General features: G+C 39.1%; 2 protein-coding genes across 5 annotated transcripts in view; one reads left to right on the top strand and one right to left on the bottom strand.

Annotated features, from left to right (window-relative positions):
* ZNF106 (zinc finger protein 106) overlaps positions 1-18291 on the top strand; it is a 45284-nt gene extending 26993 nt beyond the window's left edge. For 2 of the 3 annotated variants that reach the window (XM_076344678.1, XM_076344676.1), the window contains 12 exons: positions 2485-3265; positions 3647-3702; positions 4185-4330; positions 4642-4776; positions 5716-5832; positions 7223-7414; positions 8511-8573; positions 9605-9724; positions 10182-10253; positions 11781-11852; positions 12489-12635; positions 13680-18291. In XM_076344678.1, coding sequence (XP_076200793.1) covers positions 2485-3265; positions 3647-3702; positions 4185-4330; positions 4642-4776; positions 5716-5832; positions 7223-7414; positions 8511-8573; positions 9605-9724; positions 10182-10253; positions 11781-11852; positions 12489-12635; positions 13680-13736 — 1958 coding nt within the window. In that variant the 3' untranslated portion in view covers positions 13737-18291. The remainder of the gene's footprint in view (positions 1-2484; positions 3266-3646; positions 3703-4184; positions 4331-4641; positions 4777-5715; positions 5833-7222; positions 7415-8510; positions 8574-9604; positions 9725-10181; positions 10254-11780; positions 11853-12488; positions 12636-13679) is intronic. The other variant, XM_076344677.1, reaches the window with a different exon arrangement.
* Positions 18292-19402: 1111 nt separating this feature from the next.
* The window catches only part of CAPN3 (calpain 3), a 30857-nt gene continuing 28476 nt past the window's right edge, over positions 19403-21783 (bottom strand). For both annotated transcript variants that reach the window (XM_076344671.1, XM_076344675.1), the window contains 3 exons: positions 21601-21717; positions 21202-21260; positions 19403-20558 (listed from right to left, as the gene is read on the bottom strand). In XM_076344671.1, coding sequence (XP_076200786.1) covers positions 20532-20558; positions 21202-21260; positions 21601-21717 — 203 coding nt within the window. In that variant the 3' untranslated portion in view covers positions 19403-20531. The remainder of the gene's footprint in view (positions 20559-21201; positions 21261-21600; positions 21718-21783) is intronic.

Raw genomic sequence — 21783 nt, 5'->3', positions numbered from 1 at the left:
AGCCATGCTGTTCTACTTTTATAAGCATTTTTTTTTTTCTCAAGCACAAGATAAGTGTTGGCTGAATTGAAGCTTAGGCTTCTGTAAATACAGGAATTTGAAGGGTTTTTTACCTTTTTGCAGTTTGCTTCAGATGTAGAATTCTGTATAAATAGTGCTCTTTGTGCTTTTTTTAGTCATCATTGCATTTCCTGTATTCCACTGTGCTGCATTGCATTAATGTAGTATTGTGAATTTTGCCTCATCTCTTTTTGGAGGATTTGACAGGGATTATGAAGCTCTAGGGGTAAAGTAAAATAAACTTGTGGGGGGGAGAATCAGCTTTTGAGTTTGTTTGCCTTGTTAAGACTTAGCTTTCCTTCGCTTTCCCATTTTTATTGGCATATGCCATTCTGTTATATTTAAACATCAATGAAGAGAGGTGTCATTTTTCTTTAATGTTAGAGTTGTAAAATTCAGAATAAAGATTTAGTGATCACTAGCTGCAGTGGCATAAAGTGTCTTGCTTGCAGAATCTTCAGACTTCATTGATGTCTGTGCAGGCGCAACAGAAGCTGAAGAGGTGTTTTAGTTTTTTCCTCATAAATACAGCTATACATTGAAGGTTCATCTTTATTACTTAAATAATTACTTTAAAAATGTCTTCATCACATTAGCATATTTGTCAGTTTCCTACAAACTTATTTTTGTCATATTAAAAGCAAGAATGTTCTTTTGATGTTTGTTTGTCAAATTAATGTGGTTTTGGTATAGATCAACTTCTATATGTGCTACATTTAAAATGAGTGTCTGCCATCAAATGAATTTGGTAACTTTGGGGGAAAATAAGCATTTACCATGAGGTAAATTCTGTAATTTGGGGGAGAGGAATTCTCTCTGAGGGCAGACTGTCTGCTTTCTGGGGGTTGAACATCTGGCTTGTCAGCTTCCCTAGGAGGTCAGCTCAGCCTTGTTTTGAAGGAGCTGATTGCATTTGATTTCCCCTAACTACCAGCAATCTCTCCCACCTGCAGAACCGAGTGATTCTGTTTTCTTGCACTACTGTGGTGATTTCCTACTTCCTTTTCTAACACCTGCAGTAGTCCAAGTGCTGAGAATTAATAACTTTTCGTTTTAGAAGTTTCAGTTTAAGTTGCTGGTTACTCCTATTTTCCTGTTTGTTTTGTTTTAAAGTGACCAAGTTCCTTCCCTCCCCCTTCCTGTGGGAAATGAGGGATGCATGATGTTAGAGGTGTATGCAGAATTTAGGTTTGTGTGCCTTCTTCCCAGTATAGTTCAGCACAGTAACTGTTTAAACCTCATCTAAGCATTCATTTCTTCTGTATAGAAGGTTTTCTAGCAGGTTGCAGCTGTGTATTACAGTTACGGGTTGGGGGAAAAACCGCTTTCCATTGATTTACTTTAAATATGATATACCCTACACTGTCAACAAGTTTTAGTTTTATCTTGGAAATTCCCACCTGAGGAAGGTGTGGGGCGAGATGTTCACATTTAAGCTGTCTCTAGCTGGATGTGTAATTCCAAAGCATCAAATTTGTACTGTGATGTGTTAAACAGTCCAACAGCTTTGTCTAAGCATTGCTGTAGGTTTAATTTGCTGGTTTCTTAAGAGACTGAAGCAGGGAAGTGTTTCAAATACTGCCAGCTTCCCATTCACGTTGAGGAATCCCACCCAATAAATGCACTGCAATAAATGAACTTTTAAAACATCCTGTTCTGGACTATAGTTATTGCAAATGCAACTGGGGAATTTTAGGGTGTGGGAAGCACAGCTGTGAGATGCTACCTGTGCTCTTAGCCTGTCTCAGTTGAGAAGTTGGATTCATTTGTTCATATTAGCTTCAAGTTAAAATGACAGGAAGAGTATGTTCGCCCCATCGCTTAGTCCACCACAGATGAACTAACAAATCTTACCCTGATGGCTTACAGTGCTGCCATTCCCAGGATGGAATGTACGATGTTGCAGAGTGGGTTGTGCATGACTCATCTACCTTAAGTTAAGTCCAAGTAACTTGGTAGAAATAACTAATGCAGATGGGTTAAGCACAAGGTCTTCAAACTATGTTGCTAAGCAGCTGAGACGTATTAGGCATGCATTGGTTAATACCAGTCCTACAGCAGTGGTAACAGCTGGTAAGGCAGCACACAGTGAAGGGTGGCAGCATCTTAAGCCGACAATGTAGGATTCACCAAAGGTTGTTTGTCAGAACTTTAAAAGCATATAGTCAGCCAGCAAGTTGAATGATGTGCCCCATTCCTTTGCTTCTGGGTACACAGATAAACATTTTATTCCCCAGCTATGTTTTTTAAAGGCTGCATAGCAGACTGAAATAGCAGATCTGCATGTGCACATAGCTTTCAACATGTAGGAATATGTACTTTACGTGCACAACTTAGTATAAACAAAAAAATGCAGAGAAAGCGATTTTGCATAAATATTTATTGCTGTACAGATTGAATATAACACTAGTCTATTTTCTTCAGAAGAGACCAACCAGAAAACTTCAGTGTATCCAGTTATCTCTGCAACTATATCCCTATCAGAGCTGGCAGCTTGTTTCCAACACGCTAATCAAGATGTTCACAAGCCTGCTGTGGACAGGGGAAAGGCTGGACTTCCTGAGAACCCTTCTCCTCATTCACTGTCTGTTTTCAGCAAGAGAGAAGCAAATGATACAGTGACTGAAAGCTTTTTACTGGATCAGTGCAGCATTTCTCTTCCAAAGCATTCAGTCCTTCTAGAAATGCCAATGGATAAAACTCTCAAATTGTCAGCAGAACCATCCGAGCAACAGACGGCAACTGCTGTAGTCGCAGCAGAAAAAGGGAACAGGAGGAGGAGAAAGTTAAGGAAGAAGAAAACTCTGAGGGCAGCCCACGTGCCAGAGAACAGTGATACAGAACAAGATATAACTGACTGTAAGCCTGTCCGGAAAGTCAAGGGTGGAAAGGTTCCTAAAGGAGAAAAAGTTACTACATCCACCCCTCCAAGACAGGAGAATGGAGCTACTGCTCAAACAGCAAGAAACAAAGATGAGAACGACAGTGATACTTCTCTGGAACTAGTGGAAGTTCCAGCGCCCCAGTGTGAGGTGGTTGATGTTGGTTCATCAGAGTCGGGAGATGAGAAACCGGACAGTCCATCAAAGAGGGATTCACGCAGCTCTGTGGATCAGGCAGTCCTAGAGGTGTCTTGCTCTGGTTATGATGAAGTGAGCTCCACCAGTGAGATTGGCACAAATTATAGGGATGATGGGAAAAGAAGGTGAGGTTATTGTAGATCTCTCAAAAGTGAAAGCATTAAAAATATGCATGAGGCCTTTCTTTTTTCTTTTTTTTTTTCCTATTCAGACAGTCTTACAACATCAGCAACTTTTAATTTCATTCGGGAGTGAAATAAGAGGGAAAATGAAAATTGAATTTGCTTTTTTGGTCCAACAAATGAATGTGTCTTGTTACTTACTAATTTCTCTAATACAAGAACAAGGCTGCCCACCAGGGAAAGTTTGTTTTTGAGCTTATCTGTTACAGCCTATATTCTACTAAGTGCAGAGTCTTGTATTCTGGAGTATTACTTACATCAATATTTTGTCTGAAAACGAACGTGCAAAGTCCAATCTCGCTACTCTTTATTTCTGTGTTACAGCGTGGCTGAGATGCAGACTTCCATATCATCACTAAGAGGATCAAAGAACTCATCAGGTATATCTTTTAAGCTTTTCATCTGATACTTTGTGTATAGTATCTTGCAGGACTTCTGAGTTAAGTCTCGATCAGACTGCTGCCAGAGGGGAATTTTGCCCTGAAAATAAAAACCTGCACTAAAAACTGAAGTGGGAAGCAATGCATACTCACTTATGTCATCCCTCATTGAATGCTTTGTGCCTTGCCCCCTCCCACACAAACACTTCTGCTCCACAGTTTCCGTAGAGCTGTAGGACAAACAATAATACAATCCTTTTGCTATTTTAAAGATCTTTCTGGACTTAACATCATACAAAGGTCTTTCTGGCATTTTATATTGCCTTCTGCCACTTACAGGCTCCAACTGGGACCCACAATGAAATCTGACTTTAAGGTGCTGAGCCCACGAAATAGTTCTGCTGTTTGGTAATACAAACAACAGTAGCGTGTTTGCTTGAGTGTGTTCACATAACCAAAGTACATGTGTCTCTGTCCTACAGAAGTGTCTTCGGAGCCAGGTGAGGATGAAGAACCTACCGAGGGAAACTTCGAGGGACACCTGGCTGCAGTGAATGCTATTCAGATTTTTGGGAATTTGTTGTATACCTGCTCAGCAGACAAAACTGTTTGTGCCTACAATCTGGTTGTAAGTAAGGCTGTGGGAATGGTGTTACGTTAATTGCAGTCACAAGGTTGCAGTTCTGTTTTCGTGAAGCCTTACTATGTAGTTAAGGAAGCAGCTGCTTTTTCAAGCACTTAATTTTTTTTATTCTATTCTTTTCTTCAAACCTCTCTTCTCCCCTTCCCCAACTGCTTCTCCCTGTGAGAGGGGTAAGGGGAGATAGATGGCTGCACGTGTCCTGCTTTTGTTAGCTGTCCTACCCTACTCTGTCAGGCGCAGATCCTGCAGGGCATTATGGACATTCGTGTTGACAGACCCTATGCTTTCCTTTTTAGAGCAGGAAGTGTGTGGCTGTCTTTGAAGGACATACTTCAAAAGTGAACTGCCTCCTGGTCACTCAGACAAATGGGAAGAATGCTGCACTCTACACTGGCTCAAGTGACCACACTATCAACTGTTACAATATCAAGGTACTCAAACTCTGTGTTGATTAACATGTACTGCTTTTTTTTTATGTAAGTGTTTCTTTGCAAATATAAATGAAAAAAGCCTTTTAAACCTGTACGAGCTAGACATGGGCCCCACTTCATACCTCATTAGACTGGAGCAGGAGAAAAAAAAAACCAAACAGCAAACCATGAAGTGATTTACTACCCTAATCTTTTTGCTAGCTTGTCAGCAGAGTTTTTGCCAGAACAACATGACGGTATCCTGAATGTTGGGAACACCAAACTGCAGGATGGTTGTCTGGCCATTAATATTATATTTGTCTTGCTGTATTTCTAACTTCATTGCTTATGGAAGGCACTGCTCTCTTTATAGAGTAGCTGTAGAGAGAACAGGTGTCTATTATTGTGAGGGCAGGTGGAAGAGCAGACTGAGACTTCCTGAAGCTGGTCTTTTAAAGATAAACGGTAGGAAGGCTTGTCCAGCCTGTGGCTTGGTGGACTAGAAAGCAAATATCTGCTTCAAGGGGCGAACTGCCGGAGGTTTTTGACTCTTAAGCTGGTGATTCATGGCACTTCCCTTCAGGGGACTTCATGGGGATTCCTCAAACTCAAGCATGTAACAGGGTGTTTTTCTTATATATATATATATATACACACACACACACACATATATATATAGTCTGTAGTCTAAACTTCTATACACACTAGAGGTTGTTTCTAGAATAAAGCTTTTAGGGTTATAACTGGTTGCTGAAGTACAGTCAAGTCTCAAAGATGGGAGTGAGCTGATTAAAACCAGTGTCAAACTGCCATGTGACACCAGACTTTCAGATGTTTTTCTCCTGCTCTGTTGGTTCAAAGAATGCAGCTTGTAGGTGAAAATCATCATTCACTTCAGGCTTTTTTCCCTGAATTGTTTTCAGTTAATGAAAAGCTTTAAATACTTCTTTCTATTGCCAGACCAGAGAGTGCATGGAACAGTTTAAATTGGAAGATCGAGTGCTCTGTTTACACAGTAGATGGCGGATCCTTTATGCAGGCCTTGCAAATGGCAGTGTGGTTACTTTCAGCATAAAGGTTAGTTTGTTTAAATATTGGCACCTGAAAGCCTGTTGGAATGCTGTTTCTCTCCACTTTGTGTTTCTTTCCATTCTTTCTCTTGAGTAGTAAGTGTATCTGTAATTAAAGTATTTTAGTATAAATGGTCACTGTTGGCCCCTTTTGGTCCTTTATTTTGTCAGTGCACGAAGCTGTCCCATCTCCCCTTCCCTCCAATTACTTTTCTCTTAACTGCTGTATTGTTGTCACGTTTTTCCTTAAGGTTCCACCTGGCCTACCAGTCATGTGTCATGAGAGTTTTTTGACACAGTTGATTATTTGTGAATTCACCTTCTGTGCCCATCAAAGTAGTGTGAGAGACTTCAATGTGTTGCTGGTTTTGCCTGCTCCATTTGCAGTTACAGAAGAGACGCATTCACATGGTTTTCTGGCAAAGAGGCTTAATCAGCAGTTCCCATGATACTTAAAAGTGAATTAAAATCATTATTTAAACAAATTATTTTTCTGATTATTCTTTTCATAGATCCTAGATTAATTTCTCAAATTTATCCTTACAAATTTATTCTGTTTTGCATTTTTCTTATAACACTATTTCCTCTCATTGTTCTAACTCAGAGGATTTAGTGGACCTTTGCTAAATAATGAAATATTTTTTTAAAAGACAGAAAATCCAAGCCCAACATAAGGAGTTATTTCCTTGATTTGGAAACTTAGTTGTTAAGATGCAACTCTTACCACTGCTGAAATGGTGTGTTACTAAACTGAAATCAGATGCTATAACATGTTGTCCTGGTTTTGGCAGGGATAGAGTTAATTTCCTTCCTAGTAGCTGGTACAATGCTGTGTGTTGGATTTAGGATGAGAACAAAGTTGATAACTCACCGATGTTTTAGTTGTTGCTAGGTAATGCTTACACTAGCCAAGGACTTTTTAGTTTTCCATGCTCTACAGACTGAGAAGGCTGGAGGGGCACAAGAAGCTGGGAGGGGGCACAGCCAAACTGGCCAAAGAAACATTCCATACCATGTGACGTCATGCTCAGTACATAAACTGGGGAAAGCTGGCCAGGGGGGGCCGCTGCTCGGGGACTGGCTGGGCATCGGTCAGCGGGTGGTGAGCAATTGTACTGTGCATCACTTGCTTTGTGTATTATTATTATTATTATTATCATATTATTTCAATTATTAAACTGTTTTTATCTCAACCCACGAGTTTTTTCTCACTTGTGCTCTTCCAGTTCTCTCCCCGATCCCACCGGGTAGGGGGAGTGAGCGAGCGGCTGTGTGGTGCTCAGTTGCCGACTGAGGTTAAACCACGACACAAGTACAACACAAAAAGGACTCAATAGTCTAGTCAGTGTCATAGCAAAGTTTTAATTCTTAAATACCACTTTTTCCTCCCCCAACAGAACAACAAGCAGGTTGATACCTTTGAATGCCATGGCCCTAGAGCAGTGAGCTGTCTAGCCACAGCTCAGGAAGGAGCACGCAAGTTGTTGGTAGTGGGCTCCTATGACTGCACCATCAGTGTGCGAGATGCACGGAACGGGCTGCTTCTCAGAACCCTGGAAGGTCACAGCAAGACTATACTCTGCATGAAGGCAGGTGTCTCTGAAAATACGTTTTTGACAAAGAATGCTTAAAATGGTGTGTTTTTTCTTTTTCTTCCTCATCTAATAGTGAGCAGATTGTGGTAGGAAATAGATTTCTCTATTTTAAATGATAAAAAATGAGTAATTTGGTAGGAAAATTGTCTCTGACTGGCTGCGATATCTCATGTTCCCAGCAGAACTGTTGGGGGTGTGTATGTAGGAAGCATGGTTATTTCATGTTGTTAGAAGATTCAGGGAATCTTGAAATGCGAGTTTGCTAACAGAGGGTAAGTCGGGGAAAAGATGAAGCTAGTTTTCACATACCCTGATTGTACAAACCTCAGAGGAAACTGGAAAAAAGGTAACTCTAGAGAAGTATTATTTTTTTTAATAGAAGAATCACTATCACCTATTTACAGGTTTCTGGCTCCTGAGATTATAAGCTGGAACGTACGCTTGTCTGACTGCTTTCCTGTGACCATTATCATGTAACAGTTAGGGGGTGATTTCCATAAATTGTATTTGTCACTTTAGATATTATGCTGCAGTGGCACAGCCTTTTTTGCCCTGTGGACTATCCTAGTCCTGCTTGCGTGGCAGCATACTGTGGTCCCTTGTTGATCCGTGATGGATCTGTTAAACTTCCTTTCTAGGTTAGTACTTGTCAGGAGCACCATCTTTCTTATGTGACCAGAATATAAGTGCACAGCACATCCAGTATTTCCAGGAAACAATGGGCTTTACTGTGCATGTGCAGAGCAGCATTCTGCATTCAGTTTTCTTGGTCCCTGATCTGCTGCTGAGCTGTCCTTGAGAATAGTCCATAGGTAGGATGAGTTAGCCTGGTGGGCTGCAAGTTAACAGCTTCTAATGTCAATTGTGAAGTGTCAAAGGTCATTAGGATAGCATAGTACATTTTCTAGCTCTTATGTGAAGGACTCAGTGCATGCTTTTTTTTCATACTTTGTTGATTTTAAGACTACCAAATGTAGGAAATATTACAGTGCAACTTTAAACTGAACGTCTTAATGCTTTGCTTGCCCGTTTCCATATTTGTTACAAAAATAAAACTATCCTTTTTTTTTCTTTTTTTTTTTTTTATAAGGTCGTGAATGATCTGGTATTCAGTGGCTCCAGTGATCAGTCTGTCCATGCCCACAACATTCATGTAAGTCTCATGGTTTAGTGGACATGGTGGTGTTGGGTTGACGGTTGGACTCGATGATCTTAGAGGTCTTTTCCAACCTTAATGATTCTATGATTCTATATATAAAGTTGGAATGACTTTTGCTATTAAGGCAATGAATTCCTGTGCTATAAAGTCAGTATTTCCAGAATTTTTGACTGACTGGTGGGGCAGAATAGCTTCCAGAAAAAGATGTTGTATGATTTTGTCAATGTCACTGTGCACTATAGCTAACTAAGGAGGGATGCAGAGGATAAAATACCTTGGGAAACATAAACATGCTGACTCTTATAGAATGATACCAATGCCTTTTTGTCTAGGAATCTTGCTTTTGCAAATATTACTACAAATGTGCTGATAATGTGGAAAGGGTTCAGAGCAAAGCCATGTGAGATATTCTGGTGGGGGAAGAGTTTCTTTATTACAGGAAAAACTTGAGGAACACAAACAGCGTTCAAAAGCTGTTATCCTGTCGTGAATGCTTTGTCTCTAGCCTGCCACTCTCTTCCTCCTTTTACACCATCTTTCCCCCGTGCTAGCAGAAACATTCATGTAGCTATGCAATAAGTTAGATTAAGAAACTTATCAGAGGTAAATTTTAATTGACAAAAAAAATTGTGTATTTCTGTGTATTTAGCTAAATTTGCTCACTGATCCTTGTGGCTACATAAATACTGCTAGTACTAATAGCACAGTACTAGTTTCAGGACAGGTGGGAACATGTAACTAATGATGGAAAGAGAAGTAGACACTTTTCATAGTGGTATGCGTTTCTGTTTTACTGGAGTTGCTCTGTGTTAAATTGGGCAAAGAAAAGGATAAGTGGTATTTGATCATAATCTGGAAGTGCCTTCACAGGAAATGAAGTCTAATAAAGGGTGTTTCCATTTTTTGAGTAGTGAGCATTGAAGCTAGCTACCCTATCTAGGTTGGATAAAACTGTTTTGTTTGTTTGTTTTTGGTTTTTTTGTAAAAACCAAACACCTATTTGCCTTTGCTGTTTCTCAACGCAGACTGGAGAGCTGGTCCGGATCTATAAAGGCCATAACCATGCAGTAACGGTTGTGAACATTCTTGGGAAAGTGATGGTGACAGCATGTCTGGATAAATTTGTTCGTGTTTATGAACTACAGGTAAGAAAATAGATGGTTACTAAGGACATTTACCCAATATGTGTTAATTAATGATTTTGAAGTCAAATAGAAGTCATCTGGTCTCTGGCCCATCCCCCTCTTTCCTGTTACTCAGAATATATAGTTGTCTCACCAGCCAAAATACATGGGTTTTAAAGAATATAACCTAAACCATTTTTTTTAGAACCTGGGTTATCCTAAGATAATGACAGCTCAGAAAAGTGGGGAAACGTTAATTTTGTCTGCTTGAAAGACCAAGTGCTTAGTTGGACAAAAAGACTCACAGAAGTAATGTAAGCAAAAATGAGCTTTCATGGTGGCTATGAAGTTTGGAATCCACCAGGGGAGTTTAGTTGCTACTCAGGAAACTGATCTTGGAAGCATTGTCATTTGCATGTCTGTGAAAAATCGCTGTTAACTGTCATGCTATTAAATGTCTGTTTCTGTTTCTTTCAAGTCGCACGACCGCTTGCAAGTCTATGGAGGCCACACAGATATGATCATGTGTATGACCATCCATAAGAGCATGGTAACTTCCCTCTTTTCACTGATCTCAAAGAGAAGGTTGTAATTTCCACAAGCATACACAAGACAGTTTAAATTTTTCAGATAATGAAGTCAACCTGCTGTCTGACTAAGACAGAAGAACTTAGAAATGTCAGCCAAAAAATCAAGTTGCTGTAACAGCTTTGTATTTATGTAATATTATTGTCTGGGGAAAAATTACCTTCTAGCTTACTGTAGTCTTAAAATAATAGTTCTGTTTACAGTGATGATTGCAGTGAAGAGTCTAGAAATAGTAAAATATTCCCTCTTTTCAAGCATCAATCATGTTTGACTTTTACTCAAGAGAGTCACACAGATGCTAGAGAAAAACTTCACCCACAGTCAAACCTCTAGTAACCTTTGATAGAACCTAAACAAAGGTACTCCATTGATTTAGGTGCACAGGTTTCTTCATGCATCTGCACTGCAAGATAGGTTTCAGAAGTGCTTCTGAATAAATAACTTGCTTAAAATAGTAATTAGAAGCACTTATTTGCCTGCATGTGTAGGAATTTGCTTGCACACTTTCCTTCAGATTGTAAAATAAGAGGTATAATAATGATCTGTAATAACACAAGAACCAAGTCTAACAGAACTGATCTCCTACTAATTGGAATACAGACTGCCCAAGCTTCACTTTCATGTGAGTGAGATGGAGAGCTAAGTGCACTCAGGCTTTGTGCTTACAGTCTGAGGCTTGAACTGTCCCCCAGCAATAGTCTGTTTTGGGCATTCTCAAATCAAAGAAGTGTTCAGATGAGAATCTTAGTGATGAGTGAAAGATTATAATTTTCTGTAGTAGTCTTAGTAGTAAAGTGTAGTCTCTTACACACAGCGGATTGGCTACTATATCGTAGAGATGAATTTCCAAGAGACAAAAAGACTTGAACAAAAATAACAAATGAAATCTTCAGCTTGCAGAGTTTTCTGTATTATGTGAGGACTTTTTTTAACGATGAATGTCCTTTATGGGATTACGAGCGTCTGACATCCTTTTCTTTCCAAAGGACAATTTTGTGTAGAGCATTTGCCTAAAAAAAAAAGTGTTTTTTAAGCTGTCTTTTTGCTTGCCTTTTCAGGATCTGCATCAGTCTTCTCTTTCTGAAATTCTGATGTTCTTCCTCACCCTTCCTCTCCATCCATTTTTGATATACATATAACTGGTTAAGTCCTGGAAATATATTCAAATTGACATTTACACCTAAAATTTTTTTTCACTTCAGTGGATAGTAACATTATATTTTAAAGTTTTCTGAACTTTTACACACCTGACGCTATCAGCGATAGAAGTTATGGAAACATTTCTTATTCATTAGTAGGTTTTTGTAAACTATGAATGCAAATCTTAAAAGAATTAGGTTAGACCCATTTTTTAAATTTAGAAGCCTTGCATGTTGATAGTTTATTTTTGTTCACCTGATATACTCTACACTGAAGCCTCCATCAAAATTTGACTTCATTTTTTTTCTGCTATTCTCAGCTTGCTTATCCGTAAATGTTTCTTTTACAGATCTACACTGGATGCTATGATGGCAGTGTCAGAGCTGTGAGGCTTAATCTGATGCAGAATTATCGTTGCTGGGTAATGAGCAAAATGTTTTTAGCCTTCCTTTGTTATAGTTTTTAGACTAATTTTCCGGGGGTGGTCACTACTCAGTCTTGGATAGCTTGACCTTTAATTTATTATATTTCAATAATATTTTTAAAATGTATATGTACATTTTAAATGTAAGTATATATCACTAGTTCCATTTTACGTGGTCTTTAGTATATGTGTATGCTTTGGGGAAAGTTGGTAGTAGCATCTTACATTATTTTTCTTTCTGGCAATTTTTAGATAGTGACATGTAACTGTTTAAAACCAAAAACTTCAGCTGAGTGGCATAGAAAAGCTGATTTACTCTGCTAAATAAGTTTAGTTAAATTCCCAATGACTCCGTCTCAGGTAAGCTTAAATCTTGTAAAGACTTAGTTCCTTTCTTCCTCCTGCCAATCTTGCTGATGGTCTAGGCTTGGCTAGAGGCAGGAAGAATCTCTGCAAAGCTGTAATTAAAGGAATAGAGACTATTGAGAATGGAAATGGAATAAGAAGATTAAAAAGTTACAGGAGGTGGCATGTGTGTGAACAGTCTTGGTAGAATATTGTGAAGTTGCAAGAAGAAAAGCATTAGCTAAAATTCTTTTTCCCTGGCTTATTCTGGCATGTTTTTTCTACCAGTGGCATGGATGTTCATTGATCTTTGGAGTTGTGGACCATCTGAAACAACACTTGCTAACTGACCACACCAACCCAAATTTTCAGACTCTAAAATGTCGTTGGAAGAACTGTGATGCTTTCTTTACTTCCAGGAAAGGTTCCAAGCAGGTATGTGTTTGAACTAACGTGGTTGTATTTGGTAGTATAAAGTACTTTATATCACCACAATTGTGGGACTTGATCTATTTCTCTTAAAAAGGGTTAAATTTTTCTGGTCTTGACAAGCTTAACTGCGTACAGTTACAGTCATACAAGGCTAATAGTGTTCAAGTCAACCTGTGACAGATGAAGAGTGCAGCTAAGTATGATAACTTGAGATATGGCCAATTTAAAACAGTTTGATCCTAAAATATTACATGGAAATGGTAAAATTCTTGAAATATTAGAAGAAACTTTGGTAACTATATTCAAGATGTAATTAAGTTTTTCTAGGAAAAAATTATTTTTAAGACGAACAACCATCTTCAGCCTTGAAACAGATTTTTATTGTCTTAATTTTTACCAATTGCTCCCCCCCCCCCCCCCCTTCATTGTCGTGGATGCTGATGCTGTTTACTTTTCACCTGGGATTGGTTTTGCTAACAATCTTTAAATAAGTATAATGCTTAAATTTCTGAGTAAATGTTAGCACAGATGGGAAAAAAATGAAGAAGGCATGAGAGTTGGATGTCAGTTGGATTAAGTGATGTGGAAAGGGTTGGGGGGTGGGTGAAAGGAGGGTTGTTACCTATAGACTGGTTGGTGAAATCCACATTTTACTCCTTGGCCATACAAACTACCTTCCTGTTGAATGCTTTTCAAAATACGCAATGGCAGGAGGTTTCTTTGAGAACGAAGAAACATAAGTAGAATCCTTAATTTCTTTTTAAGCACTGGCTTTGGATATGATGTGTTTATTTGATATGCCCTTCTAATCAGAAAGGAAGCTGGTTTTTATTTGCCTTGAATCACGTGGTATGTGAGATACTTTTATATATGTGATTTAATAGCTTGGCATTGATTTTTTTTTTTTTATTTTTTCAATTTTTTTTAGAAGTTTTAAGCCAAAAAAATGTATATTATCCAGAATGTCAGTTTGACTGAAAATAGTCAAGAATATTTTGCAATTTTTTTTTTTTTTTTTTTAAACTGACTTCTCTGGTTCTTTTCTAGGATGCTGTAGGACACATTGAAAGACATGCTGAGGATGACAGCAGGATTGACTCATGAAGCTTTTCACCTCCCACATTGGGAAGTAATTTTATATGTCAGAATTATTCCAAATAACATCGATTTCTTACTCCAGTCTTTCCTCTTTCTTTTCCCACTTGGAATGCAAAAATGGAGTGGGGCTGAAATGCCTTGCTATAGAGACTGCAGGTTGTGTTGCACTCTGTAGAAATAAGGCTGGTCAATTAAGACATGGCCCAAACGGAAGATTCTTGCAAGTTTTTAATTCATTGGCAGATAAGAATATTCCCTCCTCTTGTCTGCCTTGGTTTTTTGTTGTTTGTTTTTTCTGTTTGCTTTTTGTTTTGTTTTGTTTTTTAAGAAGCATAGTCTGAGAGTCTCTGGGAAGTCCGGAGGGGTGTTGAGAACTTAGATTACAATAGGTGCTGGCGTTTGCAAACTCAGCTTGAAGCCTTTTAAGTGTCTAAGATGTGTCTGTTTTCATGTTGTATCCAATTTTTTTAGCTGATTTTAATAAAATTCTGCAAACCAGAATATCACAAATTCTAACAGTGTAACATTGTACACACAGTGTACGTTTTGACGTCCTTCATAAAAAGAAAAGGTATTTTATGGAGAACTGGAATAAATTAATTTTTTTAATGTTAATTGTAACTTATTTTTTATTCCTTGTGTAAAAATTGCTATAACTGGCACAATATATACAGTGACAGGCTGCCCTAAATACTGTACCTCATGAAGTATTTTGTTTATTTGGAGGAAAGCCGTTATTTCTTGAGAGGTATGCCAGTAGCAGCAGAACAGCCAGAACAGCGGCTCCACTCACGTGCTTTGCAATCTTAGTCTTTTTAAATATAGGTCCTCATGTACAGGAAAGAAGTAAGTGGTGTCGGCTTTTATTTTAGTTAAATACCAGCATAACCACTGCTATCTTGATACAACACCACAGTCGGATTCCTGATTTTATTTGGAATCTTAGTGACTGAGCTTTGCAGTCCTATATCTTCATGGCATAGCAAACTAAGAGAAATGCAAAGGCACTGCCTGTCTAAGTGCATCCATTTAGGTAGTATTTTGTTTCTCTTGTGAACTGGCTTAATTGGCTTGGGCTATATCAAGTTGACAAAACCTCAACTGGAAAGAATGGAGCAGGATTTTAAAAGATTTTAAAGTCTAAAGTTCTCAAGCAGAAGCTGAGGATACAAAATGCATATCGCATGTAAAAGTCTTGTTTCTGCTAATGCACAGAAGGTACCACAGAGAAGCCAGTGCAGAGGGGAAGACTGTTTCTACTTGTCAGGGTTCCTCTGCAGGTGTCCCTTGGGGTGGAAAACTTTACCCGTTAAGTCAGTGAAATGTACTTCTTGCATTTGCGATCCTCTCTCCTATAACAACACTAACTTAGTAAAGAGCTCTCTTAAACAATGAGACTAATCCTGTAAGGAGCTTTGTGTTCACTTTTGCCTAACTTGCTGCTCAGGATAAAAAAAGCAGAGGTTTCCTTAAACTGTAACAGAAGGTAAATGCAGCCTAGTGTCAAAACTGAGCTGCTTATAAATGAATCCAGCGCTGTTCAAACAAACCGAATGTTCTATTTTTACTTTATTTATTTTAGCATCTCTTTTGCCACTACTTTGAGGCTTGGTATGCCAACCGTAGACCAAGTGTTTTATAGCCTCACCCTTTGACTACGAAGAAGCCTTTTTAGGCCAAGAAAGGGATTGAGGGAAGCCCATGGATGTTCCAGTCTGCCATCAAATCAAGGAACTTCAGGGCCTTCTCTGAAGCACGCTATTTTTGTATTGTCTTAGTGGACAAGCATAATTTCTCTGCAATTGCTTGACATTGATGATTTTTTGTGAGACAGGAGTAAAATAGGAATGAGATGCAGTGACATCCTACTTCAAAGACTTGTGAATCTCTGAAGTTCCAATGTTTAGTGGTGATTTGTTTGGGGTTTTTTATTACGCTGTTTGTGGACAGGAAAAAACCCCAGTATGTGGCTCAGACCCCAGGCTGTTTTGAGGGTGTTTTTGTTTTGGCTTTTGGGGGGTGTGTTTGTAGTTTTGTTTGTTGTTGGGTTTTTTTTTTCCTTTTTGTGGTCTGTGGATGAAGCAATTCAAGAGAGAATCAAGTTCAGGAAAATCTCTGAGCAGTGTAAATGTTTTCTGATACAGGCTGTATTTCTCTAGAGTCTCCGAGAGTATGTGTTTTTTTTCATGACTTAAGCAGAATACTGCGTAATACTTAAACCATTTCCGAAATTATTGATGTTCAAGAGTTTTTCTGGGTTTTTTTTGAACCACAATGAGGGAGCATGTAAAAGTATGGTATAAACAATGTGAACGTCTCAAGCTGTCCTTCATGGGCTGTGCTTGAAGTGAAGCTGTGGAGGTGTGTGTCCTGAGGACAAGCATGTGGAGTGATTGTAGCAGTCTGAAAAATGGCGTGTGAGAGTAGGTTTTGTTACTTCTTCCTTGTGATTCTTCATGTTCTTTCAGCTGTTTTCAGGAACGTATAAAGATCTTTCTCACTAGGTGTTGCAACAAACAAAGTTATTACACTTTGTTTGCATTCCTGACTGCTTGTTGGGTTTATCTTTTCTAGTTGGTGGAAGCAGACTTCCTTTTCTTGTAGTCGATGACATTTCCTTATCTGTCCTTGAAAACAGTCCTCCTGAAAAGTCTGGACTTCTGAAATCCAGCTTTAGCTTTAGCAGTGGTGTCTTTTGCTACTTTGTAGGTCATTTCAGATATATTATAAGAACCTTAAAATGGATAAGAGGCAGGAAAATAGCAGAGCTGCGTGAGTGTTTATAAAATTTTGCTTCATAAATTAAAAACAATTTTAAAAATTGCTCAGGGGTTCAGAGGAAAATGCTGTGCTGCTTTGTCCTGAGAATATCTTAAAAGGATTTGCTATGAAGTTGTTGTGCAGCTGTGGAAATCCCCAGGCTTCTCTGGAGTTCTGTGGGGAGGTTTCCTGTTTGTTCAGCTGGAATTCGGTGCAGCTTTCGCTAATGGCCATTCACTTCTTCCAGAGGCGGTTGCAGAAGAGAGGTGGTAAACTAATGTATTGGCTTGGTAGCCATTAATGAGATCCTCTCCGGTCTTGCAACTTAGGGTTGTGACTCCTGATATACCTCCGGTCAAAGAGTGTAATAACTTTGGGAAGGCGGACTATTTGTGATATTTAACGGAGTAATATTTGCATGAAAAGCAGTACTGCACATCTGAAGCCTGTTTCAGGACTATTTTTGTTTTCAGTTTGTTTTTTATGCAAGTAAAAAGTTGTGGGTGGAAGAGTGAGTATGGTGAGGGTTTATTTTGTGGTTAGCTGTTTTTATTTTATTAGTCAAATGTTAAATAATGAGCTCTGGACTTGGTATACGGCTGACTAAATATGGTAGGCTCTTTGGGGGACAAGCGACCATTTCCTCTTAGCAGGACTGGCATGGCGCTTATTAAGCTATGAAACCTCTCAACGGACAGAGTACAGTGCTCAGAGGTATTATGGTCTTTTATGATCTAAAGAATGGGCCAGGTGCTACTGAAACTGCTTATATCATTCTTTTCAAAAGCATAAGAACTTGTTGCGCCATGGGCATACCAAGCCCTGCCTGAGCTCCAAAAGGAGGGCGTGAGTAGCATAAAATGATCACTTAAAGTTCACATGTGCCGCAAAGCTTAACCTTCCCCAACCCCGATAGCCTCACATGTATTGAATGATAAGACAATGCTAGGATTGGTCTGTGTTTGTTACTCCTTTTTCCTTCAAATCACAGGGAAAAATAAGTTAACTGACAGTGCAAAATACTTTATGGCCTAACGCTGCTGCTTCTGTATGTGGAAAGGGCCAGAGGGAAAACTGCTGCATCCGTTGGTACAAAGATGCATTAAATATCCCAGCTTCTGCTTGCCTTGTGTCGCTTCTGTGTGGATTGCAGACTTTAAACATATTGTCAGCGCATGAGCTGACTTCTGCAAAACAGCAGGAGTTTGGCTGTGCAGTGTGTTTGAAGTAGTGCAGTTCCTAATGCACGCTTTCAAACTGTACAACAATGCCAGATCAAGGTAAACGATAACTGAAAACTCGCAATAAACTGTAGGTTCCCAGAAACAAAAATGTGGTGTTGAGAAAATATTTTTCCCTTCTTTTGAATTAGAACACAGGTACGGATGAATCTTGGTTTTCAGGCTTGTATGGTACTGTCATTCAAACAGTTTAAGTTGTCCAGAGTTCCAGAGTATGTGAGGAAGGATAAGGAAATGGTTTCAGCTACTGTTTGTAAAATATTTAATAGTGAAAGTAAAGAGCAAACTGTGTAGGTATATATTCTGTTATATGCACCTGCCAGCTTCTCAAATTTCATTTTGCTGTAAGTGTTAAACAGTCTTTTTGAAGAATGGAAGTGGAATAAAACAACATGAGTGAATATTTAATAACTTAAGCTGTGTAGAACATGTGCACAGATTGACCTTGGCTTTCTTCTTTCACTTTGGTACAAAGCTGTGAGTGTAATAACGAAACTTTACACAGCAAAAGAAGAAAGAAGAAAAAAAAAAAAGAAAAATAAAAGTTCTTTATATTGTTACGGTTTGTCAGTCTGATTCTTCTTTGCTTTGAATAGAATGATTCTTTCAGAGGATTCGGTAGAACTTGACTTTGTTCTGGATTTTTTTTTCTTTTTTAAGAGGGCTGGATAAAATCAGACAGGCCACTTTGAAGCTCCAGCACTGGCAGGAATGTTGCAAGTTTTTGCTCCCGACGTGCAGGAATCTCAGACTTAGTCATTCGGCAGGGAAAATGGAAACTGCCCACCCAGCTGGTGCCGCCAAGATGACCTGCTGACTCCCTTGCTTCATGGCCTGTTGCAAGGGGAAGTTCTCTAGAGCTGTTGGTAGTTCACTCAACAGGACTTTAAGGAGCAGTTTTGAGTTGCCAATCAAAAATCCTGATTTTGATCTTTTGACTGATAGATTTTGTTTTTTCTCTGAACACCCTAACCAAGAGCATCTCTGCCATATTTTTGTATGGAAAATAATAGCTTAGTGGAGAGAACACATGGCTGGAACCCAGGGCTCCTACTGTTCCAGTCATCTTAAAAACCTGATTTGGGTTAAAACAACAGTTGAATTTAAAGGAGAATAACTCTTCTTTAGATAAACTATAGGATTTTCTTACTCTTTCAGAGTAAGTTAGAGTGCAGGACAACATTAAGAACTTTATAGTCAAAAGGTTTTCTGTTTCTTAGTGACCTTTCAGTTAAATGTGCTACTTACCAGAATAACTTTGAGTGGATGCTACGATTTGTTTTTACAATTTTGCTTTACAATAGTGGATTGCTTTGTTACTTTTCACCAGTAGAGAACTAAGTAGAAGGTTCTCCTGACAAAGTCTGGTCTCTTCACACCTCTTCTTGCACATTCTGTTTTTCCTTCCATTTTTATGTTGATCAACAATTCACCAGTTCTGAAAACCTGTCATCCTTAAAGCTGGTAACAATGGAGCTCTCAAGCTCAAGTGCTTTTTTATTTTTAACGCATTCAAGGAGCAAACTGGCAAGTGTTTGAGATACTAAGCTGATTTCACGCTTGCCATAAAACTCCAAAAGCTGCTGTATATTCAGGAGAATGACGGAAGAGTGCTCAATGTTTCATCCTCCTCTGTTCTTTCAAAATAAAACCAAAAAACAACCCTAAAGATTAGGCCAAAATCCAGTTGGTTTTATTTTTGGTTCAATTAAACTACTTGTACTTACACATTCTAATAATCTTCCCAAAGTGGTCATGTTAACATAGTGTCTGGTTCTGCTACAAGTCACCTCTTAAAATGAAGAAATACACAATACTGTCAGGAAATAGGACCTTGAGGGGGTGGGGGAGAGGAAATGTGTGTGGAGAGAGAGATTTGTATGTGTAAGAGGTTTTCTGTCTCAAATGGCAAACAACTTCCTCAATGTTACAGAGGATGCAGTTACAATAAAAAACATTTAAAATGTCCAATGTGTAATTAAGATACTATGGGGGTATAAAAAATGAGAGCAAATTGCTCAGTTCCGACACCTTTGCTGAGGCACTAGACCAAGATGTACCTAGGTATGTGTCCTGGTTTCGGCAGGGATAGAGTTAATTTCCTTTCTAGTAGCTGGTAGCGAGCGGCTGCGTGGTGCTTAATTGCTGACTGAGATTAAACCACGACAGTATGGCAGCGTGTTGTGCCTTATTTCCACAGTTCTAGCATAGCAGAGAACCAACCTGCACAGCCACATCTATAACAACATAAGTGATCGGGATACATAATATTAATGTAATTAATTACCACGACAGTAATCTAACACAATCTCATGTGAAATATTCAGTCCACATTATGAAGAGGCTGAAATGATAGTATCAAAAGCAGGACAAAGAGTTAATGACTAATTACAAGGTGGTAGTAAACACCTCCTGACTTTCACAGTTCAAATACAGTCCCCATTTTGCCTAACTTGAGGGAAGACTTTTCCAGTTGTCAGCATAAGCAGAATAATGATGCGTGCTCCATGTCTTTACCATGCAGAAAAAGCTTAATTCAGTCATCAATAAATTAATCCTTGTTGTCCGAAGGAAAATGTCAGGACGTCATAAAAGTAGTTATAGAATAGGCACACTGGTCTGCCTACTGGAGTATGATTGTCTCTTTTTCCAACGGATTCTTCCCATGTGCTGTTTATCTTGGCGAGTGACGCACGTAATTAGGAAATGCTCTTGTTTGCACTTGGGGATGAAAGGAGCTAGTTACTCAAAACAGAAGTCTTGAGCATTTTCTTGATGAAGGTGGGCGCTGGCTCTGGTGTTACGCGTACATCGTGAGCTGCAGCCACTGAAAGAAGAGTTAGAATTAAAGGATGAAAGACTTTTTGGCATCCTCCAACAAATTTGAGACACCACCATCTCTGCAGCTGGAAGGCAGCTGCTTGCTGATACTTAGTATGAAGCATACTGGCAGTGGGGAACTTTGTCTTAGGCTTCTAGCTCTTATTCCTCCTTCGCTTGCAAAAAATGAAGTGTTTTTTGTGGTCTCCCTAGCAGCAGACGTGCTTTTAAGTTGAAACTTTCTAAGCCTTCTTAATAAAATTTTTAAAAAGGTAAAGAACCTATGTTAAACCCCATTATCAGTTAATACCTTTAAACTAAAGTATGTTTGATTTAAATTGCCTCATAAAAAAAGAACACCTCAAAGGTTTTTTGAAACACTTTAAAGATGATATGAAGAGTCTGCAGATGTGCCCTTCAGCACCAACTGGAGTCTTACAGAGCAGCTGTTGCTGGCAGATCATGGATACAGGTATTTTCTGTGTAAAATAGGTAGCAAAATTTTTAGGAGGTTTTGCAGACTCTTATCACTTGTATGACAATTTCAGACCAGCTCTCGTAGGCTCCCTTGAGAACGTGTGCAAGGAATAATACAAATAACATTTAGTATTGTGACTTTGTGTCAGAAATACTGGCACAAACCAGTTTACCTCCAGAACATTGAGCTTAATGATGCCATCTCCATCTTTATCAAAGGCGTGGAATGCCCCTAAAGCAAGGAAACAGAAGTATATAGAGTAGATTAAATTACTGTGTGTGTAAAGATGATCCCAGACACCAAACCAAATTGTGCTCCTGCTGTGTTGTGCAAACTTGTGCAGGTACTTACTTATGTGGTCAGCAAGTATTTCTGCTATGTTTTTCCTTAGCTAATACAAAGAGAAATGCAATGGCTTCTTTTGTGTTTGTATGGGACGGCTGTCATATTTTAGATTCCCTAAGCACATAAATTATTAAAACTATACATAGGCAGTAGTGCTTTGAGTACAACAGTGCATTTTGGGGGCGAGGAGGGGAGGCAGCGCAGTAAAACCAGGGCAGCCACTCACTGAACATGGCGTCCAGGCGCACGAAGCAGCAGATGAAGCTGTCAAAGTCAATGTTCATGTTCTTGTCGGCGTAGCGCATGGTGATGATGTCGTAGAGCTGGTTGTTCAGCCGAAACCCTGCAGAGGACCAGAAATGGGGCACAGCTGGGCCGCGGCTGGGGGGAAGCGCTGGCGCCGGTCAGG

This window comes from Aptenodytes patagonicus, chromosome 7 (genome assembly GCF_965638725.1).
Source record: "Aptenodytes patagonicus chromosome 7, bAptPat1.pri.cur, whole genome shotgun sequence".
Taxonomy (NCBI): Eukaryota; Metazoa; Chordata; class Aves; order Sphenisciformes; family Spheniscidae; genus Aptenodytes; species Aptenodytes patagonicus.
This window is presented reverse-complemented; position numbering and strand designations above follow the sequence as displayed.